The sequence below is a fragment of the Panulirus ornatus genome, chromosome 58, assembly GCF_036320965.1.
Source record: "Panulirus ornatus isolate Po-2019 chromosome 58, ASM3632096v1, whole genome shotgun sequence".
NCBI lineage: Eukaryota > Metazoa > Arthropoda > Malacostraca > Decapoda > Palinuridae > Panulirus > Panulirus ornatus.
The window spans coordinates 39,719,093-39,745,434 of NC_092281.1; the positions used below are offsets into that span (position 1 = coordinate 39,719,093).

The following is a 26,342-nucleotide window of genomic DNA, read 5'->3' on the forward strand; positions in this document are numbered from 1 at the left end:
CACTACCCACACCTGGCTACCACCACTACTCCCCTGGCCACAACTACCCACACCTAGCCACCTCCACTACTTACATGGACACCGCTACCAGCACCTGGCCACCATTACTACTCATTAGACCAGAAGTATCTACACCTGGTCATCAACACTGCTCACCTGACCACCACTACTAACACCTGGCCACCGTCACCACGCACTACCCATGCCTGGCCACTAACACTATTCACTTGGTCACCACTACCCACACCTGGCCACCATCACTACTCACCTGGTTACCACTGCTACTCACCTGGCAACCAATACCCACACCTGGCCATTACTACCCACTGCTGACCATCACCACGACTCACTTTGCCACCACTACCTACTCCAGGCCAACACTACCGACACCTGGTCACCACTTACCACTCCTGGCCATCACTACCACTCACCTGGCCACCACTACCCACTCCCAGCCATCAATTACTACTCACCTGGCCACCACTACCCATATTTGGCCACCATCAATACTCACCTGGCCACCACTACCCCCCATACCTGGCCACCACTACCCCATACCTGGTCACCACCACTACTCAAGTGGCCATCATCACTACTCACCTGGCCACCACTACCCCACACCTGGCCACCACCGCTACTCACGTGGTCACCATCACTATTCACCTGGCCAACAATATCCCACACCTGGCAACCATCACTACTCACATGGCCACCACTACACCACATCTGGTCACAATCACTACTCACCTGGCTACCACTACCCCATACCTGGCCACTATCACTACTCACCTGGCCACCACTACCCAATACCTGGCCATCACCACTACCCATCTGGCCACCACCACTACTCACCTGGCCACCACTACCTCATACCTGACCACCACCACTACTCACCTGGCCACCATCACTACTCACCTGGCCACCACCACTACTCACCTGGCCACCAGTGAGTAAAGCTGAGTGCTGTGGTGGGAGGGTAGGAAGTGTTCTGCCATAGCCAGAAGATGTCGTCGAAGACCTGGGTCTTGACGCCGCCGGTGTGGAAGCCGACACTGTCTCCAGCCATCGACGTCAGCATTTCCGACACGAAGTCGTTCTCTGCCTGCAGCATGGGCACAGGGCAAGAGCAGGTCAACATAGAGAGAAGGAGAGAGAAACACACATCTGTGCAAGTAAAAGTATCCATGAATGAACAGGTATCTCAAAAGATATGTGGGTAGGTGTGGGCTTCACTTGCGGGTTAAACGCATGTGTCCAAGTATACATTTGTCTTCAGTTATTCTTACCCTAAGCATGTATGTATACTATATGAAGTATATGTCTTGCTACTTATACATTTCATTCGTACACATGTGTATCTGTGATTGCATGTGACTATGTCTCTCTCTGACTCAGGATATATCTGTATATGTATATGTATTCACAAGGATCAACGCTGTAACACTCATGAGTCAAATAATGCAGACATAATTTGCTATGCATATGTCTGTTGATTAACCCATAAGTTCTAATCATGCAGCTCCAGGATCCCTTCTTAAGAGGCCTCAGCACCCTCAAGGCTGCACTCCAAGCAGGAGCAGGGAAATGATGGACTCCTGTGGAACGAAAAGTTCCCAGAAGAGGCGGTATCCCGTTTCATGCAGTGACGGTAATACAACCTGTCTAAGGTTGCTTGTCACGTGCGGTTGTAACCTCAATCAGGTAGGTGGAATCCGGTATCACCGGCTTACATATAATTCAGAGTCTACGAATGTGTCCAAGACATCATTGCCTTATTCGGCTCTAGTAATCATTACTGTGTGTGTGTGTGTGTGTGTGTGTGTAGTTTGAGGTACCACCTGCAAAAGTATTTATGAAAAATACTTAACAAAAAAGGAACTTTCCTTTCAAGAGTCTTTCATCTATGGTTGAATGCTCCACTCATGGACAAAAGTCCACATCAAGGCCGGGCCTTAAATGAAATATAGAGAATTATGAAACGGAAAAAGAAAAGATAAGGGAAAGTATTTACGAATTTTTGAGGACGTGAAAGATGAAACTGGACAAGAATTCTCACCTCGACTCTGTGGAATATCTTGGACTTCATGTAACATCCAGACCACCGTGATTCATGTGCACTGATATTTCCTTCATATCGTTATTGACTTTTTGCATTCCTCACAGATTTCAAATGTTTCTAAAACTTGTCACGACATCCCCGTATCTTGTGGCGGGTTTGCGCTCAACGCAATAAACCTACTTGGTGTCACCGTGGCGCCTTATTCCGGGTGGCTAGTATGACACAAATCACTTCGTCTGCCTTTTAAAACCTTTGCGAGTCTTGTTCAGATGCCCTTTTTCTTATCCGTGGAAGTTAATCCAATTAAACAAAGGAATAACATGTCCTTTTACGAAGTACCGCTCATAAATTGGACGGTTCTAGCTCCACTACCTTACTGGTTGAATCTGAAAATGTATAGATCATAGTCAGCTCTTCCAGTCTCGCCCACTCTCCCTACGTCCAGCTGTTGTTTCTCTCTATTTCACTAATATTACTTTCGCTTGTATTCTCCAGGGCTGACTACTTACCTGCCTCCTCCATACTGCAGATCATGAAGTAACTCGTCAGATCACTCAATCAGGAGGACGGGTCTCCAAATAACGGAGCCGAGTGAACGAGTTTAAAGATGGATGATTTTGCGGAACCACTTTCACAGTCCAGATTCTTGACCTAAGCGAACTATTTGCCAGGTGTCATGAATCATGTGACTGACTTGCTATCAACTCAAAGGCAAGTGAACTGCTGTGTGGGTGACCAGGAGTCAATTCAATCACTTTTCAGAAAAGATTTCAGTGGACAATCGACAAAATGAAAATAAAAATGTTAGAGTGTGAGAGCGACCGGTCTTATAGATATCCGAGGGTCAAGACAAAGGCTCTCCCAACTGACATGGGAATTAAGTAATGATCGTCATATATAAGTGGAAAATGTAAACTTCTTTCCTTATACTGGAGAGTGCCGGATAACGGAGAATGCCGGATAACGGAGAATGCCGGATAACGGAGAATGCTGAACAACAGAGAATGCGGGATGACTGACCTGTGAGGTAATGCTGAGGAGTCTGGCGCTTCTGGAGGAACATCTGTCGCGAGCCTGGGCGTGGCTTACCAGTGATGAGGAAACCATATAGTAACACTTGTTGCCCCATCGCACCCCATCTTCCCGACATTCGGACACCCAGTTCCTCTGGCATCGCACTCCTGCAGTGGACAGAGAGAGAACGTCAGGAGGGGAACTCCTCAGGGGAACACAGGCTAGGGGGTATCTGTGTTGGTACTCTTGAAGTAGCGATTAGTTAGGAGAATTTCTGTGGAGGTAGTCCTGAAAGGAACACATTCTGTGTGGCTACTCTTGGTATGGACACATGCCCGGGTAGGGGAGGGAGGGCAGTTAATGTGGGTACTTTTGTGTCCTTAAGGACATAGAATAAGGGGTGTCTGTCTGGGTACCACCGTAAGTGACACACCCAGCGTCTGTGTTGTGTACCGCTGTAAGTGACACAGTCAGCGTCTGTGTTGGGTACCGCTGTAAGTGACACAGTCAGCGCCTGTGTGGGTACCACCGTTAGTGACACAGTCAGCGTCTGTGTTGGGTACCGCTGTAAGTGACACAGTCAGCGTCTGTGTTGGATACCGCTGTAAGTGACACAGTCAGCGTCTGTGTTAAGTACCGCTGAGGTTGACACAGTCAGCGTCTGTGTTGGGTACCCCTGTAAGTGACATAGTCAGCGTCTGTGTGGGTACCACTGTAAGTGACACAGTCAGCGTCTGTGTGGGTACCCCTGTAAGCCACACAGTCAGCGTTTGTGTGGGTAACCCTGTAAGCGACACAGTCAGCGTCTGTCTTCGGTACCCTTGTAAGTGACACGGTCAGCGTCTGTGTTGGGTACCACTGTAAGCGACACAGTCAGCATCTGTGTGGGTACCACTGTAAGCAACACAGTCAGCGTCTGTGTTGGGTACCGCTGTAAGCGACACAGTCAGCGTCTGTGTTGTACATAGGCGAAGGGGATAAAGGTGAGTGTTCAAACTACAGAGGTAAAAGTTCGTTGAGTATTCCTGGGAAATTATATGGGAAGGCACTGATTGAGAGGGTGAAGGCATGTACATAGCATCAGATTGGGGAAGAGCAGTGTGGTTTCAGAAGTGGTAAAAGATGTGTGGATCAGTTGTCTGCTTTGAGGCATTTATGTGAGAAATACTTAAAGAATCAGATGGATTTGTATGTAGCATTTATTGATCTGGAGAAGGCATATAATAGGGTTGATAGAGATGCTTTGTGGAAGATTTTAAGAATATATAGTGTGAGGGGCAAGCTGTTAAAAGTAGTGAAAAGTTTTTACCAAGGATGTAACGCATGTGTACGAGTAGGAAGAGAGGAGAATGATTGGTTTTCACTGAAGCTCGGTCTGCGGCACGGATGTGTAATGTCCCAATGGTTGTTTGATTTATTTATGGATGTGGTGGTTAGGGAAGTAAATGCATGATTTTGAAGAGAGAGGCTAGCGTCCAGTCTGTTGGGGATGAAAGGGGCTGGGAAATGCGTCAGCTGTTGTTTGCCGATGATACAGCACTGGTGGATGATTCGATTGCGAAACTGCAGAAGTTGGTGCCTGAGTTTGGAAAAGTGTGTGAAAGAACTTTATCTACATACCTAAACCAAATTACATTAGAAGGTAAGATATCCTTTGTAATTTTCTAATGCAATTTGGTTTAGGTAGGCAGATGATGTTCTTTGAGTTTGGCCAACAAATTAAAATTACAAACATTTCTCCCGTTACTTAACAATTTAGTACCTTCCATCAAAGTTACTGTAGAAAATGAAAATAATGTTATGATACCATTTTTAGACTTCATGATCCATAGGCAAGGAAGCAAGCTTAAGTTTAGCATATACAGAAAACCTACCAATGTATGCTCATACATACAATATTGCTCATCTCAACATGACAGAGTTGAATTATCATCCTTTCAATCTATGTTCCTTAGGGGATTACGTATTTGCAGTCCAGAGTATATTGATGGTAAGTTTGAGAAGATATATTCTATTGGATCTAAGTTAAAGTACCCTCGATTTTTCATTGAAAAATCCCTTAAGTTATCAAAAAAATCATTTTATAGAGTAGAAACCAAACCTCCCATTGACACAAAAAATCTTTCAGTTCTCCCCTTTAATAATATTTTTACTTTACTTTCCATGTTGCTTGAATCCTTTAATGTAAATGTTCCCTTCAACAACAATAGCACTAGAAAGAACGTCTTAATCAGGAACTCACCAGAAAATTCTGGTTCCATCTATAAAGTGCCATGTGGAAATTGTGATATATTCAATGTTGGGCAGACTGGTAAGGATCTTTCTGTTAGAGTTAAGCAACATGAATATAGTTTAAGAACAGGACAAGAATATATATATATATATATATATATATATATATATATATATATATATATATATATATATATATATATATATATAAATTTTTTTTTTTTTTTTTATACTTTGTCGCTGTCTCCCGCGTTTGCGAGGTAGCGCAAGGAAACAGACGAAAGAAATGCCCCCCCCCATACACATGTATATACATACGTCCACACACGCAAATATATATACCTACACAGCTTTCCATGGTTTACCCCAGACGCTTCACATGCCTTGATTCAATCCACTGACAGCACGTCAGCCCCGGTATACCACATCGCTCCAATTCACTCTATTCCTTGCCCTCCTTTCACCCTCCTGCATGTTCAGGCCCCGATCACACAAAATCTTTTTCACTCCATCTTTCCACCTCCAACTTGGTCTCCCTCTTCTCCTTGTTCCCTCCACCTCCGACACATATATCCTCTTGGTCAATCTTTCCTCACTCATCCTCTCCATGTGCCCAAACCACTTCAAAACACCCTCTTCTGCTCTCTCAACCACGCTCTTTTTATTTCCACACATCTCTCTTACCCTTACGTTACTCACTCGATCAAACCACCTCACACCACACATTGTCCTCAAACATCTCATTTCCAGCACATCCATCCTCCTGCGCACAACTCTATCCATAGCCCACGCCTCACAACCATACAACATTGTTGGAACCACTATTCCTTCAAACATACCCATTTTTGCTTTCCGAGATAATGTTCTCGACTTCCACACATTCTTCAAGGCTCCCAGAATTTTCGCCCCCTCCCCCACCCTATGATCCACTTCCGCTTCCATGGTTCCATCCGCTGCCAGATCCACTCCCAGATATCTAAAACACTTCACTTCCTCCACTTTTTCTCCATTCAAACTCACCTCCCAATTGACTTGACCCTCAACCCTACTGTACCTAATAACCTTGCTCTTATTCACATTTACTCTTAACTTTCTTCTTCCACACACTTTACCAAACTCAGTCACCAGCTTCTGCAGTTTCACACATGAATCAGCCACCAGCGCTGTGTCATCAGCGAACAACAACTGACTCACTTCCCAAGCTCTCTCATCCCCAACAGACTTCATACTTGCATCTCTTTCCAAAACTCTTGCATTTACCTCCCTAACCACCCCATCCATAAACAAATTAAACAACCATGGAGACATCACACACCCCTGCCGCAAACCTACATTCACTGAGAACCAATCACTTTCCTCTCTTCCTACACGTACACATGCATTACATCCTCGATAAAAACTTTTCACTGCTTCTAACAACTTTCCTCCCACACCATATATTCTTAATACCTTCCACAGAGCATCTCTATCAACTCTATCATATGCCTTCTCCAGATCCATAAATGCTACAAACAAATCCATTTGCTTTTCTAGGTATTTCTCACATACATTCTTCAAAGCAAACACCTGATCCACACATCCTCTACCACTTCTGAAACCACACTGCTCTTCCCCAATCTGATGCTCTGTACATGCCTTCACCCTCTCAATCAATACCCTCCCATATAATTTACCAGGAATACTCAACAAACTTATACCTCTGTAATTTGAGCACTCACTCTTATCCCCTTTGCCTTTGTACAATGGCATTATGCACGCATTCCGCCAATCCTCAGGCACCTCACCATGAGTCATACAGACATTAATTAGCCTTACCAACCAGTCAACAATACAGTCACCCCCTTTTTTAATAAATTCCACTGCAATACCATCCAAACCTGCTGCCTTGCCGGCTTTCATCTTCCGCAAAGCTTCACTACCTCTTCTCTGTTTACCAAATCATTTTCCCTAACCCTCTCACTTTGCACACCACCTCGACCAAAACACCCTATATCTGCCACTCTATCATCAAACACATTCAACAAACCTTCGAAATACTCACTCCATCTCCTTCTCACATCACCACTACTTGTTATCACCTCCCCATTTGCGCCCTTCACTGAAGTTCCCATTTGCTCCCTTGTCTTACGCACTTTATTTACCTCCTTCCAGAACATCTTTTTATTCTCCCTAAAATTTAATGATACTCTCTCACCCCAACTCTCATTTGCCCTTTTTTTCACCTCTTGCACCTTTCTCTTGTCCTCCTGTCTCTTTCTTTTATACATCTCCCACTCAATTGCATTTTTTCCCTGAAAAAAAAAAAATATATATATATATATATATATATATATATATATATATATATATATATATATATATATATATATATATATATATATATATATATTTGGGAGCGGGGGCTGGAAATCCTCCCCTCTTGTTTTTTTTGTCTTTTTTAATCTTCCAAAAGAAGGAACAGAGAAGGGGGCCAGGTGAGGATATTCCCTCGGAGGCCCAGTCCTCTGTTCTTAACGCTACCTTGCTAACGCAGGGAATGGAGACAAAGCAAAATAATATATATATATATATATATATATATATATATATATATATATATATATATATATATATATATATATATATATTTTTTTTTTATACTAATCGCCATTTCCCGCATTAGCGAGGTAGCGCTAAGAACGGAGGATGAGGACTGGGCCTTTGAGGGAATATCCTCACCTGGCCCCTTTCTCTGTTTCTTCTTTTGGAAAAAAAAAAAAGAAGAAAAGAAAAAAAAAATGAGGGGAGGATTTCCAGCCTCCCGCTCCATTCCCTTTTAGTCGCCTTCTACGACACGCAGGGAATACGTGGGAAGTATTCTTTCTCCCCTATCCCCATATATATATATATATATATATAAATATATATATATATATATATATATATATATATATATATATATATATATATATATATATATATATATATATATATATATATATATATATATATATATATATATATATATATATATATATATATATATATATATATATATATATATTTATATATATATATATATATATATATATATATATATATATATATATATATATATATATATATATATATATATATATATATATGTATATATATATATATATATATATATATATATATATATATATATAAGTATACGTATGTAAGTAGGAGAGATGGCCAGAGAGCGTTATTGGATTACGTGTTAATTGACAGGCGCGAGAAAGAGAGACTTTTGGATGTTAATGTGCTGAGAGGTGCAACTGGAGGGATGTCTGATCATTATCTTGTGGAGCCGAAGGTGAAGATTTGTATGGGTTTTCAGAAAAGAGGAGATAATGTTGAGGTGAATTGGGTGGAGAGAGTAAGTGAGCTTGGGAAGGAGACTTGTGTGAGGAAGTACCAGGAGAGACTGAGTACATAATCGTAAAAGGTGAGAACAAAGGAGGTAAGTGGAGTGGGGGAGGAATGGGATGTATTTACGGAAGCAGTGGTGGCTTGAGCAAAAGATGCTTGTGGCATGAGAAGCGTGGGAGGTGGATTGATTAGAAAGGGTAGTGAGTGATGGGATTAAGACGTAAGATTATTAGTGAAAGAGAAGAGAGAGGCATTGGGCGATTTTTGCAGGGAAAAATTGCAAATGAGTGGGAGATTTATAAAAGAAAGAGACTGGAGGTCAAGAGAAAGGTGCAAGAGGTGAAAAAGAGGGCAAATGAGAGTTGGGGTGAGAGAGTATCATTAAATTTTAGGGTGAATGAAAAGATGTTCTGGAAGGAGGTAAATAAAGTGCGTAAGACAAGGGAGGAAATGGGAACTTCAGTGAAGGGGGCTTATGGGGAGGTGATAACAAGTACTGGTGATGTGCGAAGGAGATGGAGTGAGTATTTTGAAGGTTTGTTGAATGTGTTTGATGATAGAGTGGCAGATATAGGGTGTTTTGGTCGAGGTGGTGTGCAAAGTGAGAGGGTTAGGGAAAATGATTTGGTAAACAGAGAAGAGGTAGTAAAAGCGTTGCGGAAGATGAGAGCTGGCAAGATAGAAGGTTTGGATGGTATTGCAGTGGAATTTATTAAAAAAGGGGGTGACTGTATTGTTGACTGGTTAGTAAGGCTAATTAATGTCTGTATGATTCATGGTGAGGTGCCTGAGGATTGTCGGAATGCTTGCATTGTGCCATTGTACAAAGGCAAAGGGGATAAGAGTGAGTGCTCAAATTACAGACGTATAAGTTTGTTGAGTATTCCTAGTAAATTATATGGGAGGGTATTGATTGAGAGGGTGAAGGCATGTACAGAGCATCAGATTGGGGAAGAGCAGTGTAGTTTCAGAAGTGGTAGAGGATGTGTGGATCAGGTGTTTGCTTTGAAGAATGTATGTGAGAAATACTTAGAAAAGCAAATGGATTTGTATGTAGCATTTAAGGATCTGGAGAAGGCATATGATAGAGTTGATAGAGATGCTCTGTGGAAGTTACTAAGAATATATGGTGTAGGAGGCAAGTTGTTAAAAGGAGTGAAAAGTTTTTATCGAGGATGCAAGGCATGTGTACATGTAGGAAGAGAGGAAAGTGATAGGTTCTCAGTGAATGTAGGCTTGCGACAGGGGTGTGTGATGTCTCCATGGTTGTTTAATTTGTTTATGGATGGGGTTGTTATGGAGGTGAATGCAAGAGTTTTGGAAAGAGGGGCAAATATGAAGTCTGTTGGGAATGAGAGAGCTTGGGATGTGAGTCAGTTGTTGTTCGCTGATGATACAGCGCTGTTGGCTGATTCATGTGAGAAACTGCAGCAGCTGGTGACTGAGTTTGGTAAAGTGTGTGAAAGAAGAAAGTTAAGAGTAAATGTGAATAAGAGCAAGGTTATTAGGTACCGTAGGGTTTAGGGTCAAGTCAATTGGGAGGTAAGTTTGAATGGAGAAAAACTAGCTATGTTTGATGGAATAGTGGTTCCAACAATTTTGTATTGTTTCGAGGCGTGGGCGATGAATAGAGTTGTGCGCAGGAGGGTGGATGTGCTGGAAATGAGATGTTTGAGGACAATGTGTGGTGTGAGGTGGTTTGATCGAGTAAGTAATGTAAGGGTAAGAGAAATGTGTGGAAATAAAAAGAGCGTGGTTGAGAGAGCAGAAGATGGTGTTTTGAAATGGTTTGGGCACATGGAGAAAATGAGTGAGGAAAGATTGACCTAGAGGATATATGTGTCGGAAGTGGAGAACGAGGAGAAGTGGGAGACCAAATTGGAGGTGGAAAGATGGAGTGAAAAAGATTTTGAGTGATCGGAGCCTGAACATGCAGGAGGGTGAAAGGCGGGCAAGGAATAGAGTGAGTTGGATCGATGTGGTATACCGGGGTCGACGTGCTGTCACTGGATTGAATCAGGGCATGTGAAGCGTCTGGGGTAAACCATGGAAAGTTCTGTTGGGCCTGGATGTGGAAAGGGAGCTGTGGCTTCGGGCATTATTGCATGACAGTTGGAGACTGAGTGTGAGCGAATGGGGCCTTTGTTGTCTTTTCCTGGCGCTGCCTCAAGCATTTGAGGGGGGAGGGGGATATTATTCCGTGTGTGGTGGGGTGGCGATGGGGTGAGTAGGGGCAGACTGTGAATTGTGTGCATGTGTGTACATGTGTGTGTCTGTGTGTGTATATATGTGTGTGGGTTCAGATATGTGGGTGTGTATGTTTGCGTGTGTGGACGTGAGTGTGTGTTCATGTCTGTGCGGGTGGATTGGGCCATTTCTTTCGTCTGTTTCCTTGCGCTACCTTGCAGGGGCGGGAGACAGCGACAAAGCAAAATAAATGAATAAATAAATAATATATATATATATATATATATATATATATATATATATATATATATATATATATATATATTAGTGTGTTAGCGGTTTTGATGCACGAGACCGGGTTATAGTGATGGGTGATTTGAATGCAAAGGTGAGTAATGTGGCAGTTGAGGGAATAATTGGTATGCATGGGGTGTTCAGTGTTGTAAATGGAAATGGTGAAGAGCTTGTAGATTTATGTGCTGAAAAAGGACTGATGATTGGGAATACCTGGTTTAAAAAGCGAGATATACATAAGTATACTTATGTAAGCAGGAGAGATGGCCAGAGAGCGTTATTGGATTACGTGTTAATTGACAGGCGTGCGAAAGAGAGACTTTTGGATGTTAATGTGCTGAGAGGTGCAACTGGAGGGATGTCTGATCATTATCTTGTGGAGGCTAAGGTGAAGATTAGTATGGGTTTTCAGAAAAGAGGAGTGAATGTTGGGGTGAAGAAGGTGGTGAGAGTAAGTGAGCTTGGGAAGGAGACCTGTGTGGGGAAGTACCAGGAGAGACTGTGTACAGAATGGAAAAAGGTGAGAACAATGGAAGTAAGGGGAGTGGGGGAGGAATGGGATGTATTTAGGGAATCAGTGATGGATTGCGCAAAAGATGCTTGTGGCATGAGAAGAGTGGGAGGTGGGCTGTTTAGAAAGGGTAGTGAGTGGTGGGATGAAGAAGTAAGAGTATTAGTGAAAGAGAAGAGAGAGGCATTTGGACGATTTTTGCAGGGAAAAAATGCAATTGAGTGGGAGAAGTATAAAAGAAAGAGACAGAAGGTCAAGAGAAAGGTGCAAGAGGTGAAAAAAAGGGCAAATGAGAGTTGGGGTGAGAGACTATCAGTAAATTTTAGGGAGAATAAAAAGATGTTCTGGAAGGAGGTAAATAGGGTGCGTAAGACAAGGGAGCAAATGGGAACTTCAGTGAAGGGCGTAAATGGGGAGGTGATAACAAGTAGTGGTGATGTGAGAAGGAGATGGAATGAGTATTTTGAAGGTTTGTTGAATGTGTCTGATGACAGAGTGGCAGATATAGGGTGTTTTGGTCGAGGTGGTGTGCAAAGTGAGAGGGTTAGGGAAAATGATTTGGTAAACAGAGAAGAGGTAGTAAAAGCTTTGCGGAAGATGAAAGCCGGCAAGGCAGCAGGTTTGGATGGTATTGCAGTGGAATTTATTAAAAAAGGGGGTGACTGTATTGTTGACAGGTTGGTAAGGTTATTTAATGTATGTATGACTCATGGTGAGGTGCCTGAGGATTGGCGGAATGCGTGCATAGTGCCATTGTACAAAGGCAAAGGGGATAAGAGTGAGTGCTCAAATTACAGAGGTATAAGTTTGTTGAGTATTCCTGGTAAACTATATGGGAGGGTATTGATTGAGAGGGTGAAGGCATGTACAGAGCATCAGATTGGGGAAGAGCAGTGCGGTTTCAGAAGTGGTAGAGGATGTGTGGATCAGGTGTTTGCTTTGAAGAATGTATGTGAGAAATACTTAGAAAAGCAAATGGATTTGTATGTAGCATTTATGGATCTGGAGAAGGCATATGATAGAGTTGATAGAGATGCTCTGTGGAAGGTATTAAGAATATATGGTGTGGGAGGCAAGTTGTTAGAAGCAGTGAAAAGTTTTTATCGAGGATGTAAGGCATGTGTACGTGTAGGAAGAGAGGAAAGTGATTGGTTCTCAGTGAATGTAGGTTTGCGGCAGGGGTGTGTGATGTCTCCATGGTTGTTTAATTTGTTTATGGATGGGGTTGTTAGGGAGGTAAATGCAAGAGTCCTGGAAAGAGGGGCAAGTATGAAGTCTGTTGGGGATGAGAGAGCTTGGGAAGTGAGTCAGTTGTTGTTCGCTGATGATACAGCGCTGGTGGCTGATTCATGTGAGAAACTGCAGAAGCTGGTGACTGAGTTTGGTAAAGTGTGTGGAAGAAGAAAGTTAAGAGTAAATGTGAATAAGAGCAAGGTTATTAGGTACAGTAGGGTTGAGGGTCAAGTCAATTGGGAGGTGAGTTTGAATGGAGAAAAACTGGAGGAAGTGAAGTGTTTTAGATATCTGGGAGTGGATCTGTCAGCGGATGGAACCATGGAAGCGGAAGTGGATCATAGGGTGGGGGAGGGGGCGAAAATTTTGGGAGCCTTGAAAAATGTGTGGAAGTCGAGAACATTATCTCGGAAAGCAAAAATGGGTATGTTTGAAGGAATAGTGGTTCCAACAATGTTGTATGGTTGCGAGGCGTGGGCTATGGATAGAGTTGTGCGCAGGAGGATGGATGTGCTGGAAATGAGATGTTTGAGGACAATGTGTGGTGTGAGGTGGTTTGATCGAGTAAGTAACGTAAGGGTAAGAGAGATGTGTGGAAATAAAAAGAGCGTGGTTGAGAGAGCAGAAGAGGGTGTTTTGAAATGGTTTGGGCACATGGAGAGAATGAGTGAGGAAAGATTGACCAAGAGGATATATGTGTCGGAGGTGGAGGGAACGAGGAGAAGAGGGAGACCAAATTGGAGGTGGAAAGATGGAGTGAAAAAGATTTTGTGTGATCGGGGCCTGAACATGCAGGAGGGTGAAAGGAGGGCAAGGAATAGAGTGAATTGGAGCGATGTGGTATACAGGGGTTGACGTGCTGTCAGTGGATTGAATCAAGGCATGTGAAGCGTCTGGGGTAAACCATGGAAAGCTGTGTAGGTATGTATATTTGCGTGTGTGGACGTGTGTATGTACGTGTGTATGGGGGTTGGGCCATTTCTTTCGTCTGTTTCCTCGCGCTACCTCGCAAACGCGGGAGACAGCGACAAAGTATAAAAAAAAAAAAAAAAAAAAAAAAAAAAAAAATATATATATTATCTCGGAAAGCAAAAATGGGTATGTTTGAAGGAATAGTGGTTCCAACAATGTTGTATGGTTGCGAGGCGTGGGCTATGGATAGAGTTGTGTGCAGGAGGATGGATGTGCTGGAAATGAGATGTTTGAGGACAATGTGTGGTGTCAGGTGGTTTGATCGAGTAAGTAACGTAAGGGTAAGAGAGATGTGTGGAAATGAAAAGAGCGTGGTTGAGAGAGCAGAAGAGGGTGTTTTGAAATGGTTTGGCCACATGGAGAGAATGAGTGACGAAAGATTGACCAAGAGGATATATGTGTCGGAGGTGGAGGGAACGAGTAGAAGAGGGAGACGAAATTGGAGGTGGAAAGATGGAGTGAAAAAGATTTTGTGTGATCGGGGCCTGAACATGCAGGAGGGTGAAAGGAGGGCAAGGAATAGAGTGAATTGGAGCGATGTGGTATACCGGGGTTGACGTGCTGTCAGTGGATTGAATCGGGGCATGTGGAGCGTCTGGGGTAAACCATGGAAAGCTGTGTAGGTATGTATATTTGCGTGTGTGGACGTATGTATATACATGTGTATGGGGGTGGATTGGGCCATTTCTTTCGTCTGTTTCCTTGCGCTACCTCGCAAACGCGGGAGACAGCGACAAAGCAAAAAAAAAAAAAAAAAAAGAAAAATATATATATATTATCATTTTGCTTTGTCGCCGTCTCCCGCGTTTGCGAGGTAGCGCAAGGAAACAGACGAAAGAAATGGCCCAACCAACACCCATACACACATATATATACATACACGTCCACACACGCAAATATACATACCCATACATCTCAATGTACACATATATACACACACACAGACACATATATACATACACATGCACACAATTCACACTGCCTTTATTCATTCCATCGCCAACTCGCCACACATGGAATAACATCCCCCTCCCCCTCAAGTGTGCGAGATAACGCTAGGAAAAGACAACAAAGGCCCCATTCGTTCACACTCAGCCTCTAGCTGTCATGCAATAATGCCCGAAACCACAGCTCCCTTTCCACATCCAGGCCCAACAGAACTTTCCATGGTTTAACCCAGACGCTTCACATGACCTGATTCAATCCACTGACAGCACGTCGACCCCGGTATACCACATCGATCCAATTCACTCTATTGCTTGCCCTCCTTTCACACTCCTGCATGTTCAGGCCCCGATCACACAAAATCTTTTTCACTCCATCTTTCCACCTCCAATTTGGTCTCCCACTTCTCCTCGTTCCCTCCATCTCCGACACATATATCCTCTTGGTCAATCTTTCCTCACTCATTCTCTCCATGTGCCCAAACCATTTCAAAACACCCTCTTCTGCTCTCTCAACCACGCTCTTTTTATTTCCACACATCTCTCTTACCCTTACGTTACTTAATCGATCAAACCACATCACACCACACATTGTCCTCAAACATCTCATTTCCAGCACATCCACCCTCCTACGCACAACTCTATCCATAGCCCACGCCTCGCAAACATACAACATTGTTGGAACCACTATTCCTTCAAACATACCCATTTTTGCTTTCCGAGATAATGTTTTCGACTTCCACACATTCTTCAAGGCTCCCAGGATTTTCGCCCCCTCCCCCACCCTATGATTCACTTCCGCTTCCATGGATCAATCCGCTGCCAGATCCACTCCCAGATATTTAAAACACTTTACTTCCTCCAATTTTTCTCCATTCAAACTTACCTCCCAATTGACTTGACCCTCAACCCTACCGTACCTAATAAAATGCTCTTATTCACATTTACTCTTAACTTTCTTCTTTCACACACTTTACCAAACTCAGTCACCAGCTTCTGCAGTTTCTCACATGAATCAGCCACCAGCGCTGTATCATCAGCGAACAACAACTGACTCACATCCCAAGCTCTCTCATCCCCAACAGACTTCATACTTGCCCCTCTTTCCAAAACTCTTGCATTCACCTCCCAAACAACCCTATCCATAAACAAATTAAACAACCATGGAGACATCACACACCCCTGCCGCAAACCTACATTCACTGAGATCCAATCACTTTCCTCTCTTCCTACACGTGCCTTACATCCTCGATAAAAACTTTTCACTGCTTCTAACATATATATATGTATATGTATATATATATATATATATATATATATATATATATATATATATATATATATATATATATATATATATATATATATATATATATATATATATATATATATATATATATATATTATCTATTTACTTTGTCGCTGTCTCCCGCGTTTGGGAGGTAGTGCAAGGAAACAGACGAATGAAATGGCCCAACCCACCCCCATACACATGTATATACATACACGTCCACACACGCAAATATACATACCTATACATCTCAATGTACACATATATATACACACACAGACACATACATATATACCCGTGCACACAATTCACACTGTCTGCCTTTATTCATTCCCATCGCCACCACGCCACACATGGAATACCATCCCCCTCCCCCCTCATGTGTGCGAGGTAGCGCAAAGAAAAGACAACAAAGGCCCCATTCGTTCATAGTCAGTCTCTAGCTGTCATGCAATAATGCCCGAAACCACAGCTCCCTTTCCACATCCAGGCCCCACACAACTTTCCATGGCTTACCCATGACGCTTCACATGCCCTGATTGAAGCCACTGACAGCACGTCACCCCGGTATACCACATCGATCCAATTCACTCTATTCCTTGCCCGCCTTTCACCCTCCCGCATGTTCAGGCCCCGATCACTCAAAATCTTTTTCACTCCATCTTTCCACCTCCAATTTGGTCTCCCACTTCTCCTCGTTCCCTCCACCTCCGACACATATATCCTCTTGGTCAATCTTTCCTCACTCATTCTCTCCATGTGCTCAAACCATTTCAAAACACCCTCTTCTGCTCTCTCAACCACGATCTTTTTATTTCTACACATCTCTCTTACCCTGGCATTACTTACTCAATCAAACCATCTCACACCACACATTGTCCTCAAACATCTCATTTCCAGCACATCCACCCTCCTGCGCACATCTCTATCCACAGCCCACGCCTCGCAACCATACAACCTTGTTGGAACCACTATTCCTTCAAACATACCATTTTCGCTTTCCGAGATAATGTTCTCGACTTACATATATATATATATATATATATATATATATATATATATATATATATATATATATATATATATATATATATATATATATATATATATATATATATATATATATATATATATATATATATATATATATATATATATATATATATATATATATATATATATATATATATATATATATATATATATATATATATTCAAATATATATAAATATATATATATATATATATAGTGGTGATGTGAGAAGGAGATGGAGTGAGTATCTTGAAGGTTTGTTGAACGTGTTTGATGATAGAGTGGCAGATATAGGGTGTTTTGGTCGAGGTGGTGTGCAAAGTGAGAGGGTTAGGGAAAATGATTTGGTTAATAGAGAAGAGGTAGTAAAAGCTTTACGGAAGATGAAAGCCGGCAAAGCGGCGGGTTTGGATGGTATTGCAAAGGAATTCATTAAAAAAGGGGGTGACTGTATTGTTGACTGGTTGGTAAGGTTATTTAATGTATGTATGATTCATGGTGAGGTGTCTGAGGATTGGCGGAATGCTTGCATTGTGCCATTGTACAAAGGCAAAGGGGATAAGAGTGAGTGCTCAAAAGCAAAAATGGATATGTTTGAAGGAATAGTGGTTCCAACAATGTTTTATGGTTGCGAGGCGTGGACTATGGATAGAGTTGTGCGCAGGAGGATGGATGTGCTGGAAATGAGATGTTTGAGGGCAATGTGTGGTGTGAGGTGGTTTGATCGAGTAAGTAACGTAAGGGTAAGAGAGATGTGTGGAAATAAAAAGAGCGTGGTTGAGAGAGCAGAAGAGGGTGTTTTGAAATGGTTTGGTCACATGGAGGGAATGAGTGAGGAAAGATTGACCAAGAGGATATATGTGTCGGAGGTGGAGGGAACGAGGAGAAGAGGGAGACCAAATTGGAGGTGGAAAGATGGAGTGAAAAAGATTTTGTGTGATCGGGGCCTGAACATGCAGGAGGGTGAAAGGAGGGCAAGAAATGGAGTGAATTGGAGTGATGTGGTATACCGGAGTTGACGTGCTGTCAGTGGATTGAATCAAGGCATGTGAAGCGTCTGGGGTAAACCATGGAAAGCTGTGTAGGTATGTATATTTGCGTGTGTGGACGTATGGGGGTGGGTTGGGCCATTTCTTTCGTCTGTTTCCTTGCGCTACCTCGCAAACGCGGGAGACAGCGACAAAAAAAAAATATATATATATATACATATATATATATATATATATCTTTTCTTTCTTTTAAACTATTCGCCATTTCCCACGTTAGCGAGGTAGCGTTAGGAACAGAGGACTGGGCCTTTTTTGGAATATCCTCACCTGGCCCCCTCTGTTCCTTCTTTTGGAGAATTAAAAAAAAAAAAACGAGAGGGGAGGATTTCCAGCCCCCCGCTCCCTCCCCTTTTAGTCGCCTTCTACGACACGCAGGGAATACGTGGGAAGTATTCTTAATCCCCTATCCCCATATATATATATATATATATATATATTTATATATGTATATATATACATATACTATCCCTGGGGATAGGGGAGAAAGAATACTTCCCACGTACTCCCTGCGTGTCGTAGAAGGCGACTAAAGGGGAGGGTGCGGGTGGCTGGAAATCCTCCCCTCTCGCTTTTTTTTTTTTTTTTTTTCCAAAAGAGGGAACAGAGAAGGGGGCCAGGTGAGGATATTCACTCAAAGGCCGAGTCCTCTGTTCTCAACGCTACCTCGCTAATGCGGGAAATGGCGAATAGTGTGAAAGAAAAAAAAGATATATATATATATATATATATATATATATATATATATATATATATATATATATATATATATATATATATATATATATATATTTATATATTATTATTATTATTATTATTATCATCATTTTGCTTTGTCGCTGTCTTCCGCGTTATATATATATATATATATATATATATATATATATATATATATATATATATATATATATATATATATATATATATATATATATGTTGGAAAGGATCACAATTTTGCGCGTGATCAAGATATTCCTATGAGTCCACGGGGAAAATGAAACACGAAAAATTCCCAATTGCACTTTCGTGTAATAATCACATCATCTGGGGAGACACAAGAGAGAAATATAACAATCAGTCGATATACATCGAAGAGACGGAGCTAGGACGCCATTTGGACAATCACATGTTTACCAAATGGCGTCCTAGCTCCGTCTCTTCGATGTATATCGACTGACGGTTATATTTCTCCCTTGTGTCTCCCCTGATGATGTGATTATTACACGAAAGTGCACTAGGAAACTTTTCGTGTTTCATTTTCCCCGTGGACTCATAGGAGTATATATATATATATATATATATATATATATATATATATATATATATATATATATATATATATATATATATATATATATATATACACACAGGACGCCATTTGTTAAACATGCGATTGTCCAAGGCAGACAACTAGCGTATCATAAACTAATCATTTTACAATTTCTATCAACAATAAAGTTATCTAATTTGTATAGCCCATCACTAATATTAATATTATAATTCTTTGTTTATTTAATGATAGAAGATTCAATGATATAACTCGTTGTGATAGAGTTAGAGTTTATAACAGACATAGTATTATTCCAATCAATACAATGATTATAGTTTTTGACGTGATTAAACAAGGCATTTGATTCTTGTCCCGTTCTTATACTATATTCATTATGCTTAAGTCTAACTGAAAGATCCTTTCCAGTCTGACCAACATGAAATTTATCAGTTTCCACAATGCACTTTATAGATGCATCCAAGAGAATTTTCTGGTGAATTCCTGATTAAGATATTTTTTATAGTATTATTGTTGCTTAAGGCAACATTTACATTAAAGGATTTAAGCAACATGGGAAGTAAGGTAAAATTATTATTGATAGGGAGAACTAAAAGATTCTTGGTGTCTTTGGGAGGTTTGGGCTGAACTCTATAAAATGTCCCGTTCTTATACTATATTCATTATGCTTAAGTCTAACTGAAAGATCCTTTCCAGTCTGACCAACATGAAATTTATCAGTTTCCACAAGGCACTTTATAGATGCATCCAAGAGAATTTTCTGGTGAATTCCTGATTAAGATATTTTTTATAGTATTATTGTTGCTTAAGGCAACATTTACATTAAAGGATTTAAGCAACATGGGAAGTAAGGTAAAATTATTATTGATAGGGAGAACTAAAAGATTCTTGGTGTCTTTGGGAGGTTTGGGCTGAACTCTATAAAATGATTGCTAACTTAAGGGATTTATCAATGAAAGATCTAGGGTACTTTAACTTAGATCCAATAGAATATATCTTCTCAAACTCATCATTAATATACTGTGGACTGCAAATAAGTAATGACTTAAGGAACATAGATTGAAATGATGATAATTTAACTCTGTCATGTTGAGATGAGTAATAATGGATATATGAGCATACATTGGTGGGTTTTCTGTGTATGCTAAACTTGAACTTGTTTCCTTGCGTATGGATCATGCAATCTAAAAATGGTAACATACCATTATTTTCATTTTCTACTGTAAATTTGATGGCAGGTACTAAACTGTTAAGTATGGGGAGAAATATTTGAAATATTTTTTGATATTCCTAAAGAATTAACAGAGAAAGGGGCCAAGTGAGGATATTACCTCTAAGGCTCAGTCCTCTGTTCTTAACGCTACCTTGCTAACACGGGAAATGATGAATATGTATAGCATGACAAGGGAACATGACAGTATGTCCCTTGACGGTGTGACCTTTGTGTTTGATGGTACGACACTTGAGTAAGACGTTACGGATGATCCTTGAGTAGGACGGTACGGACGACCTTAGGTATAATGGCCAAACCTTTGCTCTGACCCTTAAGGGTCATACACAGTGGTCGTACAGCTGTGGTCAAAGGATAGTGTCTCCATGCTAAAAGGACGGAACCGTCATGCTCAAGGGTCGTACAGTCGTGCTCAGGGGTCGTACGGTCGTGCTCAGGGGTCGTAACCGTCGTGTTGAAGGATCGTAATCATCGTTTTTAGGGGTCATAACCGTTATGCTTAGGGATCGTAACCTTCGTGCTCAGGGGTCGTGACCGTCGTTCACAGGGGTCGTAACCGTTGTGCTCAGGGATCGTAGCCGTCATGCTCAAGGGTCGTGCTGTTGTGCACAGGGGTCGTATCCTTCGTGCTCAGGAGTCGTTACTGTAGCGCTCAAGGGTCGTTGCCGTCGGGCCCAGGGGTCGTAACCGTCGTGCTTAAAAGGAACTGAAAATACCTCCACCATTAACTCTCGGATGCTGGTTGTGGTGAGTACTCAATGGGCTGAGTGTGACCTCATCATATACTCACTGGATGAAGTGTGACCCAACCATGTACTCAGTGGGTGTAGTAAGAGCAAACCTTGTACTCCGTGAGTGGAGTGTAAGATCACCATGTGCTTAGTGGGTGGAGTGTAACCTCACCATGTACTCAGCGGATGGAGTGTAGTCCCAAAATGTACTGAGTGGGTGGAATGTAACCCCACCATGCACTGAGTGGGTGGAGTGTAAGCTCACCATGTACTCAATGAGTGGATTGTAACCCCACCATGTATTCAGTGGGTGGAGTGTAGCGCACCAAGTACTCAGTAGGTGGTATGTGACCCCAAAATGTACTCATTGTGTGGGATGTAACCCAACATAAGCTCAATGGGTGAAGTGTGATCTCACCATATACTCAGTGGGTGGAATAAGTCCCCCTCATGTACTCAGTGGGTGGAACGTAACTCCATCAGATACTCAGTGGGTGGAGTGTGATCCACAATGTACGAATTGAGTGGGGTGTAATCCCACCAAATACTCAGTGGGTGAAATGTAACTCAGTGTGTGGAGTGCGACCCCCCCATGTACTCAGGGGGTGGAGTATAACCCCAACATATACTTAGTGGGTGGAGTGTGATCCCACTATATATTCAGTTGGTGGAGTGTAACCCCAACAACCCATCATGTGCTCAGTGGGTGGAGTGTAACCCCACTATCTTCTCAGTGGGTGGAGTGTAACCCCACTATGTTCTCAGTGGGGAAGTGCAACCCCACTATGCATTCATTTGGTGGAGTGTGACCCAATATGTACTAAGTGGGCGGAGTGTAACCCCACCATGCACTCAGTGGGTGGAGTGTAACCCCACCATGCACTCAGTGGGTGGAGTGTAACCCTACCATGCACTCAGTGGGTGGAGTGTAACCCCACCATGCACTCAGTGGGTGGAGTGTAACCCTACCATGCACTCAGTGGGTGGAGTGTAACCCCACCATGCACCCAGTGGGTGGAGTGTAACCCCACCATGCACTCAGTGGGTGGAGTGTAACCCCACCATGCACCCAGTGGGTGGAGTGTAACCCCACCATGCACCCAGTGGGTGGAGTGTAACCCCACCATGCATTCAGTGGGTGGAGTGTAACCCCACCATGCACCCAGTGGGTGGAGTGTAACCCCACCATACACTCAGTGGGTGGAGTGTAACCCCACCATGCACCCAGTGGGTGGAGTGTAACCCCACCATGCACCCAGTGGGTGGAGTGTAACCCCACCATGCACTCAGTGGGTGGAGTGTAACCCCACCATGCACCCAGTGGGTGGAGTGTAACCCCACCATGCACTCAGTGGGTGGAGTGTAACCCCACCATGCACTCAGTGGGTGGAGTGTAACCCCACCATGCACTCAGTGGGTGGAGTGTAACCCCACCATGCACTCAGTGGGTGGAGTGTAACCCCACCATGCACTCAGTGGGTGGAGTGTAACCCCACCATGCACCCAGTGGGTGGAGTGTAACCCTACCATGCACTCAGTGGGTGGAGTGTAACCCTACCATGCACCCAGTGGGTGGAGTGTAACCCTACCATGCACTCAGAGGGTGAAGTGTGACCTCACCATGTACACAGTAGGGGGAATGTGATTCCCCCATGTACACAGTAGGGGGAATGTGATTCCCCCATGTACACAGTAGGGGAATGTGATTCCCCCATGTACACAGTAGGGGGAATGTGACTCCTCCATGTTCACAGTAGGGGGAGTGTGACTTCACCATGTACACAGTAGGGGAAGTGTGACCCCACCATGTACACAGTAGGGGAAGTGTGATCTCACCATGTACACAGTAGGGGGAATGTGACCCCACCATGTACACAGTAGGGGGAGTGTGACTTCACCATGTACACAATAGGGGACGTGTGACCCCACCATGTGCACAGTAGGGGGAGTGTGATCCCCCCATGTACACATTAAGGGGAGTGTGACCTCACCATGTACACAGTAGGGGGAGTGTGACCCCACCATGTATACAGTAGGAGGAGTGTGACCCCGCCATGCACACAGTAGGGGAAATGTGACCGCACCATGTACACAGCAGGGGGAGTGTGACCCCACCATACACACAGCAAGGAGAGTGTGACCCCACCATGTACACGGTAAGGGGAGTGTGACCTCATCATGTACACAGTAGGGGGAGTATGACCCCACCATGTACACAGTGGGGGGAGTGTGACCCCGCCATGTACACAGTAAGGGAAGTGTGACCTCACCATTTACGCAGTAGGGGGAGTGTGACCTCACCATGTACACGGTAGGGGGAGTGTGACCCCGCCATGTACATTGTAGGGGGAGTGTGACCCCACCATGTACACAGTAAGGGGAGTGTGACCCCACCATGTGCACAGTAGGGGGAGTGTGACTCCGCCATGTACCTAGTAGGGGGAGTGTGACCCCACCATGTACAGAGTAGGGGGAGTGTGACCCCGCCATGTACACAGTAAGGGAAGAGCGAACCCACCATTTACACAGTAGGGGGAGTGTGACCTCACCATGTACACAGTAGGGGGAGTGTGACCCCGCCATGTACATAGTAGGGGGAGCGTGACCCCACCATGTACAGAGTAGGGGGAGTGTGACCCCGCCATGTACACAGTAGGGGAAGTGTGACCTCACCATGTACACAGTAGGGGAGTGTGACCCCACCATGTATACAGTAGGGTGAGTGTGACCTCGCCATGTACACAGTAGGGGAAGCGTGACCCCACCATGTGCACAGTAGGGGGGAGTGTAATCCCACCATGTACACAGTAGGGGAAGTGTGACACCACCATGTACGCAGTACGGAGAGTGTGACCCCACCATGTACTCACCAACCACCGTCTTGTCCACGTCCTCTTGTGAGCCTAGATGTAGCTGGCACTGCAGCAGGTGCTCCTCGGAACCCTCGCACTCCACCTGACGCAGCACGGCACTCTGTACAGGCATCAGGCCGTACGCACGACCCTGGAAAGCCGATTCCGCGCCTCTGCAAGACAAGGAGCCAGAAATGAGTGGGCCAATCGGTCGATTCTACCCTGTGAGGAAGACATAACAAAGTGAATTATCAAAATTGTCTACTGCAAAGATCCGTATGATAATTGTGCCGCATCTCAGGTGTAACAAAGAGTTATATCATACTGTCAGTTTCAAAGATTTATTCCACCACATCTGTTGAGGCAGAGGCAATGAGTCAACATGGAAGCTTAAGGTTTATACCTGGTACATTTTGGGTTCTCAGTGAATGTAGGTTTGCGGCAGGGGTGTGTGATGTCTCCATGGTTGTTTAATTTGTTTATGGATGGGGTTGTTAGGGAGGTGAATGCAAGAGTTTTGGAAAGAGGGGCAAGTATGAAGTCTGTTGGGGATGAGAGAGCTTGGGAAGTGAGTCGGTTGTTGTTCGCTGATGATACAGCGCTGGTGGCTGATTCATGTGAGAAACTGCAGAAGCTGGTGAATGAGTTTGGTAAAGTGTGTGAAAGAAGAAAGTTAAGAGTAAATGTGAATAAGAGCAAGGTTATTAGGTACAGTAGGGTTGAGGGTCAAGTCAATTGGGAGGTAAGTTTGAATGGAGAAAAAGTGGAGGAAGTAAAGTGTTTTAGATATCTGGGAGTGGATCTGGCAGCGGATGGAACCATGGAAGCGGAAGTGGATCATAGGGTGGGGGAGGGGGCGAAAATTCTGGGAGCCTTGAAGAATGTGTGGAAGTCGAGAGCATTATCTCGGAAAGCAAAAATGGGTATGTTTGAAGGAATAGTGGTTCCAACAATGTTGTATGGTTGCGAGGCGTGGGCTATGGATAGAGTTGTGCGCAGGAGGATGGATGTGCTGGAAATGAGATGTTTGAGGACAATGTTTGGTGTGAGGTGGTTTGATCGAGTAAGTAACGTAAGGGTAAGAGAGATGTGTGGAAATAAAAAGAGCGTGGTTGAGAGAGCAGAAGAGGGTGTTTTGAAATGGTTTGGGCACATGGAGAGAATGAGTGAGGAAAGATTGACCAAGAGGATATATGTGTCGGAGGTGGAGGGAACGAGGAGAAGTGGGAGACCAAATTGGAGGTGGAAAGATGGAGTGAAAAAGATTTTGTGTGATCGGGGCCTGAACATGCAGTAGGGTGAAAGGAGGGCAAGGAATAGAGTGAATTGGATTGATGTGGTATGCCGGGGTCGACGTGCTGTCAGTGGGTTGAATCAGGGCATGTGAAGCGTCTGGGGTAAACCATGGAAAGCTGTGTAGGTATGTATATTTGCGTGTGTGGACGTATGTATATACATGTGTATGGGGGAGGGTTGGGCCATTTCTTTCTTCTGTTTCCTTGCGCTACCTCGCAAACGCTGGAGACAGCGGCAAAAAAAAAAAAACATTTTGGGCGATAGCATCCTTGCTCTTTTCTCTTTGCGTTCCTTCCCTCCCATCGGCCAAGTCTTTCACACTTTCCTTCCCTCCTATCTTTGCTCGCTGATACATTCTCTCTCTCTCTCTCTCTCTCTCTCTCTCTCTCTCTCTCTCTCTCTCTCTCTCTCTCTCTCTCTCTCTCTCTCTCTCTCTCTCTCTCTCTCTCTCTCTCTTACCTGGTGAATCCGAGGCTCCTGCAGACGACGCTGGCATCCTCCCTGGTCCACTGGCCCAGGGTGTCCGTCACCAGTCCCCACTTCACTCCGGCTCCGCTCACCTGAAAGCGCAGCTCAGCTTACTGTGGGTTCTGTACTGTGCACAGTGTATGGGTTGGCCTACAGTGTATGTGTAAAATGGAGAGGGTGGGTGTGGAACTATATGATTAGCGTGAGTCAGTTTGGACGTCAAACAGGGTCGAGCAGTATGCAGTAGATGTGAGGGGTGTCAGCTTGATGTGTGGCAGCAGAAGG

The 26,342-nt window shown here is 43.5% G+C and overlaps 1 protein-coding gene across 1 annotated transcript in view; it reads right to left on the reverse strand.

Annotated features, from left to right (window-relative positions):
- Positions 1 to 26,342, reverse strand: part of LOC139766743 (uncharacterized) — a 318,468-nt gene that overhangs the window by 127,123 nt on the left and 165,003 nt on the right. Inside the window, exons 7-10 of the mRNA XM_071695665.1 lie at positions 26,049 to 26,149; positions 24,312 to 24,466; positions 3,080 to 3,240; positions 937 to 1,102 (exon numbers count right to left, since the gene is read on the reverse strand). Coding sequence (XP_071551766.1) covers positions 937 to 1,102; positions 3,080 to 3,240; positions 24,312 to 24,466; positions 26,049 to 26,149 — 583 coding nt within the window. The remainder of the gene's footprint in view (positions 1 to 936; positions 1,103 to 3,079; positions 3,241 to 24,311; positions 24,467 to 26,048; positions 26,150 to 26,342) is intronic.